At 33.5% G+C, this 17,156-nt stretch overlaps 3 protein-coding genes across 6 annotated transcripts in view; 1 reads left to right on the top strand and 2 right to left on the bottom strand.

Annotated features, from left to right (window-relative positions):
* The window catches only part of LOC123675602 (ATP-citrate synthase), a 30,541-nt gene extending 18,581 nt beyond the window's left edge, over positions 1-11,960 (bottom strand). For 2 of the 4 annotated variants that reach the window (XM_045610996.1, XM_045611000.1), the window contains exon 1: positions 6,685-6,842. The gene's annotated coding sequence lies outside the window, so the exon portion shown is untranslated. Of the gene's footprint in view, positions 1-6,684; positions 6,843-11,426; positions 11,514-11,818 lie in introns of those variants that run through there. The other 2 variants (XM_045610997.1, XM_045610998.1) reach the window with 2 other exon arrangements.
* Positions 11,961-12,066: 106 nt separating this feature from the next.
* LOC123675604 (zinc finger protein OZF-like) lies at positions 12,067-14,104 on the top strand. Its single transcript, XM_045611002.1, has 3 exons — positions 12,067-12,209; positions 12,262-12,832; positions 12,889-14,104. Exons 1-3 carry the CDS (start codon positions 12,087-12,089, stop codon positions 13,710-13,712), a joined length of 1,518 nt encoding a protein of 505 aa, XP_045466958.1. The 5' UTR covers positions 12,067-12,086; the 3' UTR covers positions 13,713-14,104.
* A 1,287-nt stretch (positions 14,105-15,391) lies between these two features.
* LOC123675607 (DNA-directed RNA polymerase II subunit RPB9) lies at positions 15,392-16,869 on the bottom strand. Its single transcript, XM_045611005.1, has 4 exons — positions 16,699-16,869; positions 15,790-15,918; positions 15,645-15,731; positions 15,392-15,575 (listed from the first exon to the last, which is right to left on the bottom strand). The coding sequence occupies exons 1-4, from the start codon at positions 16,770-16,772 to the stop codon at positions 15,473-15,475; spliced, it is 393 nt and encodes a 130-aa protein (XP_045466961.1). The 5' UTR covers positions 16,773-16,869; the 3' UTR covers positions 15,392-15,472.
* Between the last annotated feature and the right edge of the window lie 287 nt (positions 16,870-17,156).

Here is a 17,156-nt window from a genome sequence, read left to right as displayed (position 1 = left end):
ACATGTCACACAGCTCGTGCCACAATCGATTTATTGAAAGACACGTTTGATGACCGCCTAATTTCACGTTTTGGACCTGTTAATTGGCCTCCAAGATCTTGTGATTTAACACCGCTAGACTACTTTCTGTGGGGCTATGTAAAGTCATTGGTCTATGCGGATTAGCCACAAACCCTTGATCATTTGGAAGAAAACATTCGCCGAGTTATTGCCGATATACGGCCACAAATGTTGGAAAAAGTAATCGAAAATTGGACGTCCAGATTGGACTACATCCGAGCCAGCCGTGGCGGTCATATGCCAGAAATCATATTTAAAATGTAATGCCACAAGATTATCTTGCGGATAAATAAAATTCATGTCAATCGAATAATCCATCGTGGTTTTATTGCAATTTAAAGTTCTATAGCTCTAAAAAAAAACACCCTTTATAAGGTGTCCCATCGAAAGAATGAAATCAAAAAACTCAAGCGGATCATATTCTTCAAAATCCGGCAGTGGGATGATTTTCGGCTAAAAAACTGCGTTGAAAAATATAGGATCTTCATTTAAAAAATGCCAACTATACATCTCTAAAACGATAATTGATGACCTGTAATGAGTAGCATATTGACCATAAACATTATTGAAAAAACTTTTTAGAATGCTTCGAAAAACTTGAACAAAAACCAAGATATGTATAGCGAAATATACTGCTCTTCAAAAGTTAGGGAATTTAAAAAGAAATTGATATTTATTTACTCTTTCGAAATAATTGTTTTAAGTAATATAGTAAAGTAAGAAGAAACCACAAAAACTGCCTATGTGTTCCCTAACTTTTGAAGAGCAGTATATTTGAAACATATATTTTTCATTTTTCAGAAACGAAGCAAGATATTCACGATTTGATTTCTGATATCTCGAAGATTTTTTTTCTAATTCTTAAAGTTCTCAAAATTTTCAGTGAGCATTGAATATGGGGCATTCTGTACAAGTTATCCGTCCACCACAATCTCTGTCCTAATTAAACTAATTAAAGCTCAGCAGTATTCGAAAAATCAGGAAAATTCGTTTGTCTAAGTATATTCTATTGCGGCAACCTTCATAATGAACTTCTCATGAAAAATTCATGATATTCAACGTTACATTCTTATTTAAATTAACTGGAAGTGTGAAAGAATAAACGAATGAATGAATGCACACCTGTGCTCGAGCAGGACTGTACGTGAAATATTTTCTGGGTTGAAATCTTGTGAAGAACGTAGACTACCCTTTGTAATGTTCACAATCTTCACAAGATATACAGGGTGATATAAGGTATTTGAAAAGGTTCTATAGGGTGTTTTTTTTTCGAGGTATATAACTTTAAGTTGGCATTACTGTTCAAGATGGCGACCGATTTAAAAGCTGTCAAGTGATTTATTCTCAGTTTGGTTTGGCAATTCATTATGAATAGACTCACGCCTGAACAACGCTTGCAAATAGAGCAATTTTATTTTGAAAATAATGTGCCGTTGTTCCCGATTTTCATAAGCGCATTTTTTTTAGCGATGAAGCGCACTTCTAGTTGAATGGCTACGTCAACAAACAAAACTGCCGCATTTGGAGTGAAACTAATCCTCAAGTGTATGTCGAAACACTGTTACATCCAGAAAAACTGACTGTTTGGTGCGCTTTATGGGCTGGTGGAATCATTGGTCCGTACTTCTTCAAAAACGATGGTGACCGCCTAATTTCACGTTTTGGACCTGTGAATTGGCCTCCAAGATCTTGTGATTTAACACCGCTAGACTACTTTCTGTGGGGCTATGTGAAGTCATTGGTCTATGCGGATAAGCCACAAACCCTTGACCATTTGGAAGACAATAGCTCTAAAAAAACACCCTTCACAAGGGTTGTCCAAGTTTTCAGAAATTCATTTGAGGCCATGACATTAAACCACAGTAATTAGGGGATCGTCTTTGGAACCATAATGTGTCGATTTGGTTACTTTCATTGGCTGCAGCTACGCATATCTAAGACTTCTTAATTATCTTTCTCATGATTCGTATAGACCAGTGCGGTCCGTAGAAGGATTAATTAAATGAGGATTTTTTTCTCGGTTTCAGTTCGTTGTGTGACTGATTCTTTATTTTTATTTGGATGAAGTATATTCAGAGTCATTTTAAGTATGCCAGAATTTTTCTAATATAGAAAGGTTTTCCAAGATCCCAGAAATGTATTAGGGAACAGAGAATTGATAGTCTCACCAGTCCATTTGAATAAATTACAGTATGCTATTTGAATATCCATCGAAATGGTATGTGTCGATTTGATCACTTTCATTGCTCGAAATGGTACAGGTGCTGCCGCGTGGCAATTTGGTCGCAGTTATTCGTGGGAGTTGTGCTCATCTCCCACATTTCATCAGTATAACTGGTTTAGAGAGTTATTGAGAGCCTTTTAAGAAAATTTAATCAAACACCGATGAACAATGATTCTACAGTCATCGAAAAAATGGGAGAGGTTTTTTATAATTCGGCGATGACGTTTGTCAAAATTATACGACACATGTTAAAAAAAAAACTGAAAATGAATATTTTGCGATCAAATCTATTCCTTCAGTTACTTTCCAAGTTGGTAATGATACGTTGAATTCTGAAGAAAATTATTCCTAATCCTAAGGAAGGTCATACCAATGAAAACAAATTTTTTAGGTGGAATACGAAAACGTCTAGGTGAGATTGACCAATATAATTTCCACTACACTTTATGATCAATTTCATCAATGTTATTACTAGTTTGCGTTATCTTCAGACTGAACATTTCCAAGTCCATCTAAAACACTTTCGTGTGCTTATAATTTTATACAACAATGATATAGTTTATAATGTTCCTTGCTAGTATATTACAGATTGAGATTAGAGAATAATCAAATTATAACATACTAGAATAACATAGTAACATAAATGTTTTTCACGTCAAGAACTATCTGAAATATAATCGACATATGAGTTCAATACAATCACGTAAATATTATTTTCAACTTTAGAGTAGGGTTTAAAAAGCGTGCAAATATTTTTCAATTTTTGCAAATCGATAGTTCCTCATTGTTGAATTTATGTAAAAAGATTATTCATTTTTTTCTGTATCTACCTGCTTTGGCACCTATTGCACCTAGTATCATCGGTTGTTTCACGACGTTTGGCGAGCTTGAAGTTTGTTTTTTGAATTTCTGATGTATTTAGGTATTTATCTCAATATATTTTGAGTTAATACGAAAGTTAATAATATGAGACATAAGAAGTGTTTTGTTTTTGGAGATACCTGCGAATTGAGTTAAATATCGTATCACTGATATGTTTTTATTTCCGAGGGCTTTATGTCAGATTTGATAGTTGATGTTGGGGACAAAATTCGCTCACTGAAAATGACGTTTGCTCCCTCTATCTATGTTTATTACTCTGAGGTTCAACATGAAATTTAATTCTTGGTTTCAAATTGCCAATTTATGTAGGTACATCCAATTGCAATTTTTAATTGATATCTTCAAATATAATTTCTACAGCAATTGTGAGATAGTAAAAAATTTTTAAGGAGTAGAGGAATAACCTCTAATGACCGCAAAAGTTGATGTTTAAATAAACCTAAACTCACTTTGCATAAGTGGCACGTACATGGACAGTTAAATATCATTCTAAACTTTCTCTCATTGGAAGAAAAGGCAATCATTTTCCAAACTTCACTATTCCCCTAATGTTTTTTCAATGTGAAACAACAACAGTTGATATCCTGACAAGTTATACTGCTTCGACAATTATCGATCTTAATATGCTGTAAATGTAAATACTTTACTTAACGATGCACTGAAATTGTCGTCTCACATCGATTTTCACGTTGAACGAGCATGACCAATTAAAATCCATTGTTTGATATTCGAAACAACTACCTGTATAAATCTAATCGACAACTTTTTGGCTATGACCTCGTTAATTAGCTGAACTCAAGAAGCATTCAAAAATTTCGGTTGTGTCACTGTTATTCGTGTCACCAATGGCGCAGCCAGGATTTTGTTTTGTGAGGGGGGGTGAGAGGGCTAACATCAAACGAATAGAGGACAGCAGTGTACGGCAACTTTCAAAAAATTAAAATTTTTCCTATTTTTAATAATTTTTGGTAGTCTTTTTTTCACGAAAAACGAAAAGTTACCAATTTTTTTTTCATTCGCAAATTAAAAATATTCACTTCCTTCTATGTAGATTATTGTTTAAGAAAATTATGTGAGTCCCATAAAAATCGGTGACTTGTAAAAAGAAATATATGTAATGTTATTTTGAACTGAGCAGCCACGTGGTGGTGAATGAATGAAATATATTTATTTGAGTGATTCTCAATTAAATATGCAAATATGAATATTTGGAATCCGATATTTTTCCTAATTGTCGAATTTATAGTATGCAGAATATTTATTATTTTCTGTGTCTATTTGCTGAAATCCAAGGTTTGGCAAATATACGCTCTATTAGTGTTTCGTCACACACCGCCATTTTTGGTTCTCCTGTTCATTTCGGAATCCAAACAAATAAATTGTCATTCAAATTAGTACGGTGTCGTTGAAGTAATTGGCCTATTTTCATTAATAAGAGTATTTGAGGAAAGATTTCAGTATGAATTGATAGACAGAAGGAACGAGGTTAATACCAGAAAGTTTGAATCCTGTATCATTTCCCAGATTTTGTAAAAAGCCGTGTTTATTAGTTGAACTTCAAGTTCGAACTTACTGGCATTAATCTCGTTCCTTCTGTCTATCAATTAATAGTAAAATCGTTCCTTAAATAATTTCATTTATCAAAATAAGCCAATTTCTTGAACGACAACGTACTAATTTGAATGAAAATTTGTTTGTTTGGATTCCGAACACTGACAGGAAAACTAAAATGGCGGTGTGTGTCGTCAACACTAATAGAGCGTATTGCTCTTCTAGTGCCATCGGTTGTTTCACGTCGTTTGGCGCGCTTGAAGTTTGCTTACTGAAGTTCTGATATATTTAGGTATTTATCTCAATATATTTGGGTTCATATGGAACATTGATTCACTATGGGACATAAGAAATGCGTTCTTTGTGGAAAAACTCGCAAATTGAGTGAATTATCGTATCATTGATATGCTTTCATTTCCGCGCGCTTCATGTCAAATTTGATTTTGCCTACTGAAAACGACGTATGCTTCCGCTATCTTTGTTTATTACTCTATGACTCCAACACTAGAGAGAAAAAGATTAAGCCCTAAATCACGTGACCACGTGGGAGTGGATAAAGATGTTTTAATTTCAACCAATGATAAGGAAAGCAAAATTAGGTGATCTAGAATAAGGATATCGATTGGTTCAATATGTTTCATCAATCAAAACATCGGTTGATTGGGCCCTGGGTCACGTGATGTGGCCATCACCTTTCTGTTAGAGTCGATTCCTCTATGTCTCTATGCGTTATCTACTTTTTCTCAATGTAAAAAGCACTAAACGATATTTATAACGGGTGTTTTGACACATTTGGTGACGTTTGGTGACCGCCTAATTTCACGTTTTGGACCTGTGAATTGGTCTCCAAGATCTTGTGATTTAACACCGCTAAACTACTTTCTGTGGGGCTATGTAAAGTCATTGGTCTATGCGGATAAGCCACAAACCCTTGACCATTTGGAAGACAACATTCGCCGTGTTATTGCCGACATACGGCCACAAATGTTGGAAAAAGTCATCGAAAATTAGTCGTCCAGATTGGACTACATCCGAGCCAGCCGTGGCGATCATATGCCAGAAATCATATTTAAAATGTAATGCCACAAGATTATCTTGCGGATAAATATAAAATTCATGTCAATCGAATAATCCATCGTTGTTTTATTGCAATTTAAAGTTCTATAGCTCTAAAAAACACCCTTTAGAAATATACCATTAATTTCAATAAAAATTCAGTGAATTATAAAAATAATGTAGAATACTTGTTTAGAGCGGCTCATTCTAACACTGGTTCATTCAAAAACTGATAAATAGTAAAACTAATATGTGATTAGAATTCTGAGAATGGAGATAACAATCGAGCAGATCTTATCCTGAAGATCTCAAACACTCGAACTCGCGAAACGTCGATAGAAAAACCGACGACGGAAAAATACCCGAAAGAACAAGTAATGTTATGTGTTATGTGAAATTAATTATGAATTATATCGGAGCAAAATCAACATAGCAAACTTTGTGGAAAAATGGCATGAATAAGAATTTAAACAACTGTTCAAAAACTGATAAGTCATTTTTCTCGTTTTTTTTTCTTATGACGTCAGATGAATATCTGACTGGATTGGAATAATTCAACGAAACGGTCCTATATCACAGAATTATGATATGTATATAATTATACATGTATATCCGAAAAAACTAGCTTGAATATTACATTAATTGGGTCTTTACTTGATGGAAATTCTTATAAAATAAACGATTATAAAGTCAAAATTGCAAAAATATCATTGAAATTAACTACAATTATTGTACCTTCCAACCGTGGTTTTATATTTGGCTAATTATCAGACCCAGGTATTGCAAACAATCTTTCATTCAATCATTGCATTAAAATTGGTATTTGAGTTTTTTACTGGCATAAATGTTGTGCATCCTGAATTTTTCCCAGCGCTGCACTTGACATGCTGGAAAACACTTATTTCGCTCACCTTTTCTTTTTATAAATGATACTTAAAATCCGAAAATGTAGGAAAATCACAGAATCGGCAAGGTCACAAAACTTTGCGGCACTCAAACGCGGCAAATACGACTCTGGCTCCAAGACTGGATATGCCGCTTGACCGATGGCTGGTAATAACTGATCGACTTGATCTTATCTGGGACATATATTATCAACGGGTAATGGCGACCCTACCGAGTGACTGATAAGCGATTTTTCGTCAGGAAGAACCGCTCGATAGCAAGGTCAGAACGACCTTCAGCTAGGTCGAATCCAGAAAGGATGGGAACTCATCCGATGCACGTTCTTTTATCGCCGCTTTCATAAGTAGGACGAATGACGCTCAGGATTTGTTTTCGTGACCCGCAAAGGCTGGAAAATGTACAAAACAACATGCAGTCCTATCAAGATACAATATGGTTTGAACAGTATTAAGAATCCCCTCTATATGAAGTTATTCGATTCAATTTTCTGGAGTAGTGGAAAACTACATGTGCATGTAAATTAACAAGAGAATGATGATGGAGTGCCATCATATGGTTGCACTCGAATAGTGAAGGAAAATGAAGGGTTTTCCGTGATGTAAAGGGTGTTTTTTTAGAGCTATAGAACTTTAAATTGCAATAAAACAACGATGGATTATTCGATTGACGTGAATTTTATTTATCCGCAAGATAATCTAGTGGCATTACATTTTAAATATGATTTCTGGCATATGACCGCCTCGGCTGGCTCGGATGTAGTCCAATCTGGACGTCCAATTTTCGATGACTTTTTCCAACATTTGTGGCCGTATATCGGCAATAACACGGCGAATGTTGTCTTCCAAATGGTCAAGGGTTTGTGGCTTATCCGCATAGACTAATGACTTTACATAGCCCCACAGAAAGTAGGCTAGCGGTGTTAAATCACAAGATCTTGAAGGCCAATTCACAGGTCCAAAACGAGAAATTAGGCGCTCACCAAACGTGTCTTTCAATGAATCGATTGTGGCACGAGCTGTGTGACATGTTGCGCCGTCTTGTTGGAACCACAGCTCCTGGACAGCATGGTTGTTCAATTCAGGAATGAAAAAGTTAGTAATCATGGCTCTATACCGATCACCATTGACTGTAACGTTCTGGCCATCATCGTTTTTGAAGAAGTACGGACCAATGATTCCACCAGCCCATAAAGCGCACCAGTCAGTTTTTCTGGATGTAACGGTGTTTCGACATACACTTGGGGATTACCTTCACTCCAAACGCGGCAGTTTTGTTTGTTGACGTACCCATTCAACAAGAAATGCGCTTCATCGCTAATGGACGTAGTGCGCGATACGTATTCCGCACAGAACCTATATTTTCGAAATAAAATTGCACTATTTGCAAGCGTTGTTCAGGCGTGAGTCTATTCATGATGAATTGCAAAACCAAACTGAGAATAAATCACTTGACAGCTGTTAAATCGGTCGCCATCTTGAACAGTAATGCCAACTTAAAGTTATATACCTCGAAAAAAACACCCTATATATCATGGTTCATTTTGAATAACTCGCTGTCTGGACTCTGGGCTGCTGTTAATTTTGAAGCTGTCAAAAAGTATGTCTTGTTTGAGATGCATAGAATTCCTGGTGTATGTACTGATTCCATTTTGTTTCAGATTTTTGTGATATTCCACCTGTTGCTTTAGTGTTCTGCTTACAAGAGTACTGTTAGGTAGCGCTTTTCAGAATTGTTCGAATACCCGCTATCTGTCTGGCGCCGTTTAAAAATGAAATAATAATTTGAGACACTGCAAACTTTCACCATCAATTACAATTCAGTTCATATCGAATTCTCAATGAAATGAATATAGAGTAAAATGAGTAAATGACATTTTTGGATCTCAGCAAGGTGTTTGACCTGGGTTCATCCTCTGTCCTCTTGAAAAAGTTATCTTAATTTGATCAAGCTAATGCTATATTAAGACTAATCAGAGTTATTTCGAAGGACGCCGACAGAAGGTGTTAACTAATGGAGAATGGTCCCGAGAGGGCCAGGTTGAGACTGGAGTGCCTCAGGGGTCGATTCTGGGACCTCATTTCTTTATTATTTTATCAATGATCCCACATTTCAACAGAGGAGTTAGCTTTGAAGGTGGAAATGATGGCCATGGAGTGGTTTCAAACAAATGGTATTAAATGTAACCCAGATCCGACGTTGAAAAATAAGGTTTATGCCAATGATCCATAAACCTTAAAGATGGAATTCGTGAAGTTATCGAGGACATATAAGAGGGTATGGTGCCGCAGCCGTATGAATGATTGAAAATTTCAACAAATATATAAGAAAAGCTCAAAATCTTTTGACCTCTCATTCATTCATGTGCCAATTGCACTCTTGGAAACCACAGAACTTTAGAAAGGTATATTGTGGTCTCCAAGAGCCTATAATTGTTGCGTGAATGAACGAGATCTGAAATGCTTTTGACTTCAGTGCTTTTCTCATTTATTTTCGATATTCTGTTTGAATTTGATGAGCTTCTGATGAGAGTATCAATAGGAAATATTTGCACGACACGTGGATGATCATTCTTAATAAATGCAATCTGTAATCATGGAAATAATAGGTATTTTTTTTTAATATTTTTCTTGAATTTTCAATGATTCTTATTGTGTAATCACCTTGAACTTTGAAATCGTTATTTCATGTAAATAGTCAAAAGCTTGGAACTGTCATTTTACATCCAAATAGAAAAGTCCATATTGATCGAATAAGCAGTTTTTATATGTACCTTTAAAAGCTAAAGGTCGACATTTTGAATAAATCCTAAGAGCGTAATTGGAACTGAATTTTATTTTGATAACGTATGTGTATTTAGACTTGTATAAATCATCATTTCATTAGGAATCTTTTTCTATAATTTCATGTTATAAAGTTGGATATTCAGAAAATAAAAAAAATGTTCTTTTATTCCCAAAAAACAAATGAAAACTCTGATTACAGACCAAGAATTCTAAACTTATTTGTGCTAAACTATACATTTTCACAAATGACTGTAATCAAGAACACCAAAATCTACTTGATCTTGTGCCTGCTATAACAGGATTGTCGCTTTAGTCAGCAATAGAGACAAAAAATGATCTTATTTTAGAGTTTCAACTAGTTTTAGTTATTTCAATCTCGATTCAATTTTTTGAGTGTAATTTATGCGACAAGATATGGATATATTATCAAAACTTGAAAACTTGAAAGAATAGGTTTTTCCTTCATTGATTATGTATAATATGTATATGCTAAAAATTTAGACTAATGGACCAAATTATTCAACTTACCGGTCCGTGATAATGTGATCCCGTTGAAAAACACTGCTGTATAATATTTAATAATAATTTATTCATCTATAGATAACATTCTAGCGAAATACAGATAACTCCATAAAAAATGAATAGTTACACATAAATGTCATATGAATTTATTCATATTAAGCTAAATATCTTGTGGAGAAAAGGTGTTATGAGAAAAAAATCAAATTTTAACACCCTATATCTCGAAAACAAAGCTTTTGCGGGCCCATGTTTATGGGACTTAATTTTCTTAAAATGATCCGAGGAATCTGATGTCATTTTCGTTTGTACCTGCAATTTAGGAACACCCTGTATATACCGTAATGAAGTCACCTAGTAGCCATCCGGCAAAATTCTTGCCGGATTTTACATGATCGTTTTGCGTTCAGTCCCGGGAATAATCGTTGCTTAGAAACGAATTTAATACTATATTAATATATTTTGGGCTCTAAAGTTACAACGATAAAGTAGACATTCTCGAGCGATTTCAGAAAAAGTTTTTTGAAAACTCGCACTTCGCCTCTGTTTTGAAATTTATACTAACTTTTATTTGGAGAAATTTTCATTTCTATGAATCTCCAAATTAAAGCAATAAAGAGGATCCTTTGAAAGTTGATTATTATACCACGCGTTCAGTCGACACATCTCCGCCTGCTCAATTATTTAATGAAGATTATTGGTGATTAAGAGAGTAGGTACTCCAACCAAGTGAAATCAGGTGTGCATCTCAAAGATAACGACATATTTCCAGCAAAAAACATTGAACAAATAAAATATTATACTTTAATTGGTTGTGGTTTATGATATTTGAAGACTTGTTAGAAAGTAGTATATTTTATTTCGTCTTTTCATTCGAACAATACTACTCTGTCTAAAAACACCGAGAGAAAAACACCGTCAAGAAAACACAAAATATCTATTATTCATCTAATTTTATTGTGTCACTTTCAAAGTTCTTTTTACTCAATCTGACGAAAATTCCCCTTTTCATATATATTTTCGGAATACCTGTATTATAATAAAATTGAAATGTTGACAGTTTGGAAGAGTCTGACAATATAATTAAGATTTTGGGTGAAATAGTAATTTTGATCAGATTTATCTGATTATCGGATTATCTATTGTGATAATGTCTAATCTCCATCGGGGGTTGATATATATGTTCTGATCTTATAGAAGTTCCCAGACAATCATCAAAACATGTTTTAACACATTACTGACCGCGAATATTTTTGTTAGTTGCCTCAAAATGGTAATTTGATGTCTAAGAATTAGTTCTTCCAATGCTTTTATACATATAAAATGGAAACCTAGCAAAACCCTTATACCTCTTCAACCATTGACAAATGATATGTACATTTCAAATAGGACACCCTGACACCAAAATGGAATATTTCAGAAGCGGTGGATATGAAAGTATTTACCTGTTATAGAAGAATTCAAATTATATATTCGTTGTCGAAGTCGTCCCTAACTTAGGCCTGTTTGCTCTCCTATTTCCAAGTAGTAATCTAAAATTTATTATCGTGAAAAGGGCAATACTTTACTGAGAACAGTTATATTCAAATCATCTTCGAAGAACTTGACGAGTATCGAACAAGATTTCAACTTTCTTTGAATAAAACCTGGCCCACTTTCTCCAAAACATAACCAAACATAATGAAACCCAATTTATTCATCGACATATGACCAATGGAAATCTATCCTCATTCATAATATTAGGGAATCACTAAATATCCTGCCTTTTTGAAAATTATGATTGACGTAAATTGAAACGTCAAATTTGAGATATTGGATATACTATGAATTTACTCACTTAGTCTTCAGAAGAGTATTGTTCTGTTTAAAATAGATAGAATAGGTCACAAAATTATTTCGAACACTTATTCTAAGAAACAGTGTGGAGAAACAACTTTGTAAGATCGTACGATCGAATTTAAAGTGGTCTGATTTTTATGGCCAACCAGGCCGCCAACTAAACTAACACGTACTTAAGAGGGGATAATGACAATGTGACAGTAATGACAGTATACACTATACAGTTTATAACCTAGTAGCTCATTATTTTGGGTAATAATTTTTGAATGGATACTTCGAATATTTGTATGATTTGTCTAGGAAATAGAGAAAAACTGATTAGCATTGGGGAAATAAATTCATCAGAAATATGTCTAAGAGTAAAATTAGAAAAATGTGTTCCAGAACTAGTACGTATTAAGCATTAAAATGTCTGAAAAATCTTCATTTGAATTTTTGTAGAATTGGATGGACAGTTACGAGATTTGCTTGAACTGTTGTGAACAATTGAAAAATGCATACAATTTTCGGGAACTTTGTTTGAAATCAGAAAAGGCTAGATTTGAATTATGGGAAAAACTCACTCACTTGCAAACTGAAAATAAGCAAATCATAAAATTAGCAGAAAGTTTAAATACCCCTGAATATTACAGATGTGATATAAAAACAGAAGAAGAAACGCCTGCTGGTTTTTCAAATTTTATTAATTTGCGGTCAGAAGAACAGCAAAATATAGAATCAAAAGAAAATCTTGATTCATCTAAAGATGATAAGTCAATCATAAATACAGAAAAAGATTCAAACACTGATTCAAGTTCAAACTGTATCAAGAAACTTTCAAATGGGACAATAGAACCTACATGTATTAATATTCAGAATGGAAAATTCAAAGATTTATTTTGTAAATATTGTTGTACACAATATACTGATGAAAAATTATTTATTATACATGAAAAAACTTGTGTTCCAATTGAAACTAAAAATAACTTGAATGATTGTAAGGACAGAAGTGTTGAAACTGAACATAATGAAGGTAATTTTGAAATTAGCTATTTTGGAAATTCAAAAACTCAAATTATAAATTTTCAGATAAAATACAACTTGGTGGAAATGCAAATAAATGTGATGTTTGTGGAACTCTCTTCAATAATAAATACCTATTGAAGCGTCATAAAAAAAATGTGCATGCTACAGAGAAAAATTTCAAATGTGATCAATGCCCTAGTACATTTGTTTCTTTAGTTTATTTGAATGCCCACAAAAAGTATCACTCAGGGGATAGAAAACATGTTTGTTCATTCTGTGGAAAGAGATACATAACAGCTAGTGATTTATATCATCATGAAAAAATACATGCAAATAAAAGGGCATATAAGTGTGAAGAATGCAAAAAAGCTTTCAATACTTCTTCAGATTTACATAAACATAAAATATGTGTACATATGGATAGGAGTTTATGGAAATACTCCTGTGAATATTGTTTACGTCAATTTCCTTTAAAGATTAATCTAGATAATCATATTAAAACACATACTGGTGAAAAAAATTTCTCTTGTCATTTGTGTGATAAAAAGTGCATATCCAGATCTGCTTTGGTTAGACATATCGAAAGTCATACTAATATCAAATCATTCAAATGTAATTTTTGTAATTTGAGCTACAAGTATAAGAAATCTCTTGAGTTCCATATAGTTAAAAAGCATGGAATTGGTAACGCTAAAGTCCCTGAAAAGGTAAAAAAATATTTTTGTCATCTGTGTCCAAAGAGATATTATGCAAACAGCAAACTTGAAAAACATATAAGAAGTCATACAGGAGATAAACCTTTCAAATGTCCAACTTGTAGTAAATGTTTTGTCGATAAAAGTTATATAAAGCAGCATCTAAGGATTGCACATAATCAAAATGTATGAACTATGTGGCATTAACAGTCTACTAAGGAGATAAAGTAATGATTTTGATAATATACAGAAAATTTCAAAAGAAAGCTGACAGTATTGAAAAATTAGTGAAATAACAAAGAAACTGACATGTTTTTCACTAACAAAACATCACCATCGAGAGCTTTAGGAAATGTCCCAAACTAATATCCCCAAATAAATGTAGAATATTACTTGAACAAGCCTACAACGAACAAAATATTTGTCATTTAATTTCAGTCCTTTATATTACAGAATATTATTGGGGTTTGAAGAGGAAAAGATGTAGATATATCATATAATGGTTTTCTATCTCAATTTCTAAATACTATGAATGATGATTTGCATGAAGTATGTAGTTTAAAAAAGAATATAGTGTGATTTTTCAAAAAAAACTTGTTTCATATTCAAAAAATTTTATGAATCATAAAAAAAATTAGTTCCCTCCATTCTACAATAATCTAATACAATAATACCAAATTTGTATAAAAAAACCAAAAGGTCGCAAAGCGATAGCTTCAGGCGTTTTAAAGTTATGGACGAAAATAGATATTCTTCAACTGATGCACTGAAAAACTAAATTGTGTCTTCTTTCGGGCATAACTCCAGAACGCCTGAAGCTATCGCTTTGCGACCTTTTGTTTTTTTTCATACAAATTTGATGGGATTTCTGTTAGAACTTAAAGACAATTTGGTTTTTGTAGTGCATCAGTTGAAGAATATCTTCTTTCGGCCATAACTTCAGAACGCCTGAAATTATCGCTTTGCGACCTTCAGATTTTTCCATGAAAATTTGATGGAAGTTTTGTTTCTGTTAGGAAAATCCTATCATTACATTTGAAATATCGGAGTAAAATGAACAAAACAATGAACGTCTGACTTAGCGCCCCCTATCGAGAGCAGCAAAAACAAATTTATCATGACTATATTTTATCCTCAATCAACAAGATATTATCTTTCAGACAAGATCTAATTTGCTCAAAAATGTTGAGCCAAACTGGAGTTACAGGCGTTTCAATCAGTCAGATTTCCCCCTTTCACCTACCCTTATTTGATGTCGCAAAATCGAAAGTGACAATTCAAAAAGATAGAGAATTTTCCAAGGATTACAGTGATGATATTTTTTCTTCAACTTCATATGAAACATTTTCGAGTAAAATTCATTTTTCTACTCGGCGGTAGCTATTACGCCCCCTATCGATAGAGGTATGAACTTCAAAACAATTTCCAGTGTGTTCTCTTGTACACAGTGGTAAAAATTTTTACCGCAAGTCTCTACGATGAGTGGATCCTGAGATATAGCCGCTTACCTCGCTTATTTGCCCACCCTGTACAGATTTGAAATTAAGGGCTTTTTGTTGATGAATATTTCCCCCAAGTTATCATTAAAATTTTTCAGATATTTTTAAATTTTTCATTCCTCAGTAGAAGACCCTACCCAATATTAATTTTTTGGATTTTGCCGAGTTTAGTTAGGACTAGCGACAGCTCTGGTCAAGTGGGTCCTTATACCACAGCTGAGCAAAATTTTAGCCTCCAGTAAAAATTGTTTTTTGTTTCGAATCAGAATGATGGTCAGAGCCCAGATATACACTAGGTCGTTCATGATCTACTGTAAGATCTCTTATTAAAATATCTGATATATTAGCTTGAATATATAAGAAATTCAACTGTTTATTAAAATCTGAGAAAAAACTTAATATTTATTTCATAAAATTATCATAGCAAATGTTACAATTATTGAATTCATCATATTACTCGGTCCATCTATGCGCACAGTGAGGATTTGTACAAACATAATATAACCTCATTTCTTCTTCAGCTCTTCTTGTTTGAGCCTGGAAGAAAACAGCTTCCCTGAAAAGAAATATATAAATGTAAGCATAACAAAAGTCGATTATCACTTGTGACATTACTGAAACATACCTATGATTACATTCTGGACAATGATGTTCCTCTGTCCTGGGCAAAGTTGGATCAGAAATAACATCCGCCACAATATGTGTCAATTCACTGAAATTAAAAGAATATTCATTAAATCAGTGCCTTATTTGAAATACATGTAACTTACTCTATCTCGTGCATAATTTTGTTGACATAAATGCATTTTGAATCAGCATTTTGTCGGTAATCGCAATTCCTACATGCATATAATAAAATCTTGTGTTCTTTATCTTCTCTGGGATATAACATGTTATTGCTGAAACAAATATAATCATTCTTTAATAAGATTTCAACTATTCAAATTAGAGGAAAAAATGTCGTCCTCTAAATCAATGGTTTTTTTTATCATTACTTAACATATTTTATATCTTAGAAAATACCTAGCATACTAGAGCAATGCACAACATGAAACAAGCAATATTGTCAGTATGTATTCCAAATTCATTGATATGGCAACTTGCCTATGTAGGGTTGCTAGCGACACAACAAGCAAATTGAAATACCGTACATATTGTCTGTAGTTTAGCAATATTTAGGTAGATTTGTCTCCATATCTAGAACACAAAAGTTTGTGTTACCTAGTTTTCTAGTTTTGGACATGTCGGTCAATCCAGTACTCAATATTGAATTTGTGTAGCTTCTGGAAAAGTACCCACGTATTTATGATTCTCAATGGCAAGATAATAGTAAAAAGGATGTGGTGATAGCATCTCTATATTCAGTATCTTGTTTGGAAATATAAGATGCTAAAAGAAACATCTCCAGTAGTGTTGAAAAAGTATCTGGACTGAGTGGAATGAACCTTTACTTCATTGGCACATACACTTGCTCCATGATTCTTGAGAACTTGAAATGATGGATGAATCTAATATCGTCTTCGTTTATTGCTTTCGTACGCAAGATAGCTTACAATGCCTGCTGCCATTGCCTATTTCTGGTTGCTTATTGCTCCAGTGTGCGAGGTTACTTAGAGTTACAATGCAATAATAAATCAGCCTTCTGAAAATTGAATCTAGAAATCGTTCATGATATTTACCATTCTTGACAAAATCTTATACCAACAAAACCAGGTCCTTCGCTATGGGAATCATAACCAGTAGGTTTAGACATTTTTATGTTATTTCACTCTTGATAACAAATAACACAAACAGTTGGCTTTCTTTTGTAAAAACGGGACTTATTCACAGAACTGTCAGAACCTTAGAACATAGAATATTCTATACTGTAAGCACAGAACACACATAATGACATAAACATACAACAGAATACTTATACCTCTATGCATATTATTTAAAAAAATACTCAAAAAATTGGATATTTTCCATGCCCTCAAGTTAAAGAAAACATTGACTGGCTCTTTCGAGTTTACAACAAATGCCCAATATTCATTTTTATTTATAGATACAAAGCAAAATACATGTGCACACATTAATGTAATCATAGGATGAAAAAAAAAAAAACCAAAAACAACAATTACAGCCTTCCAACAGCTCT

Source organism: Harmonia axyridis, chromosome 3 (genome assembly GCF_914767665.1).
Source record: "Harmonia axyridis chromosome 3, icHarAxyr1.1, whole genome shotgun sequence".
Taxonomy (NCBI): Eukaryota; Metazoa; Arthropoda; class Insecta; order Coleoptera; family Coccinellidae; genus Harmonia; species Harmonia axyridis.
This window is presented reverse-complemented; position numbering and strand designations above follow the sequence as displayed.

Coding starts and splice junctions, on each gene's coding strand:
- LOC123675604 (XM_045611002.1), top strand. CDS start 12,087: ATGGATACTTCGAATATTTGTATGATTTGTCTAGGAAATAGAGAAAAA. Junction 12,210..12,261: donor AAAAATGTGTTCCAGAACTA/GTACGTATTAAG, acceptor GAATTTTTGTAG/AATTGGATGGACAGTTACGA. Junction 12,833..12,888: donor TGAAACTGAACATAATGAAG/GTAATTTTGAAA, acceptor ATAAATTTTCAG/ATAAAATACAACTTGGTGGA.
- LOC123675607 (XM_045611005.1), bottom strand. CDS start 16,772: ATGTCTAAACCTACTGGTTATGATTCCCATAGCGAAGGACCTGGTTTT. Junction 15,919..16,698: donor ATAAGATTTTGTCAAGAATG/GTAAATATCATG, acceptor TATTTGTTTCAG/CAATAACATGTTATATCCCA. Junction 15,732..15,789: donor AAAATTATGCACGAGATAGA/GTAAGTTACATG, acceptor TTTTAATTTCAG/TGAATTGACACATATTGTGG.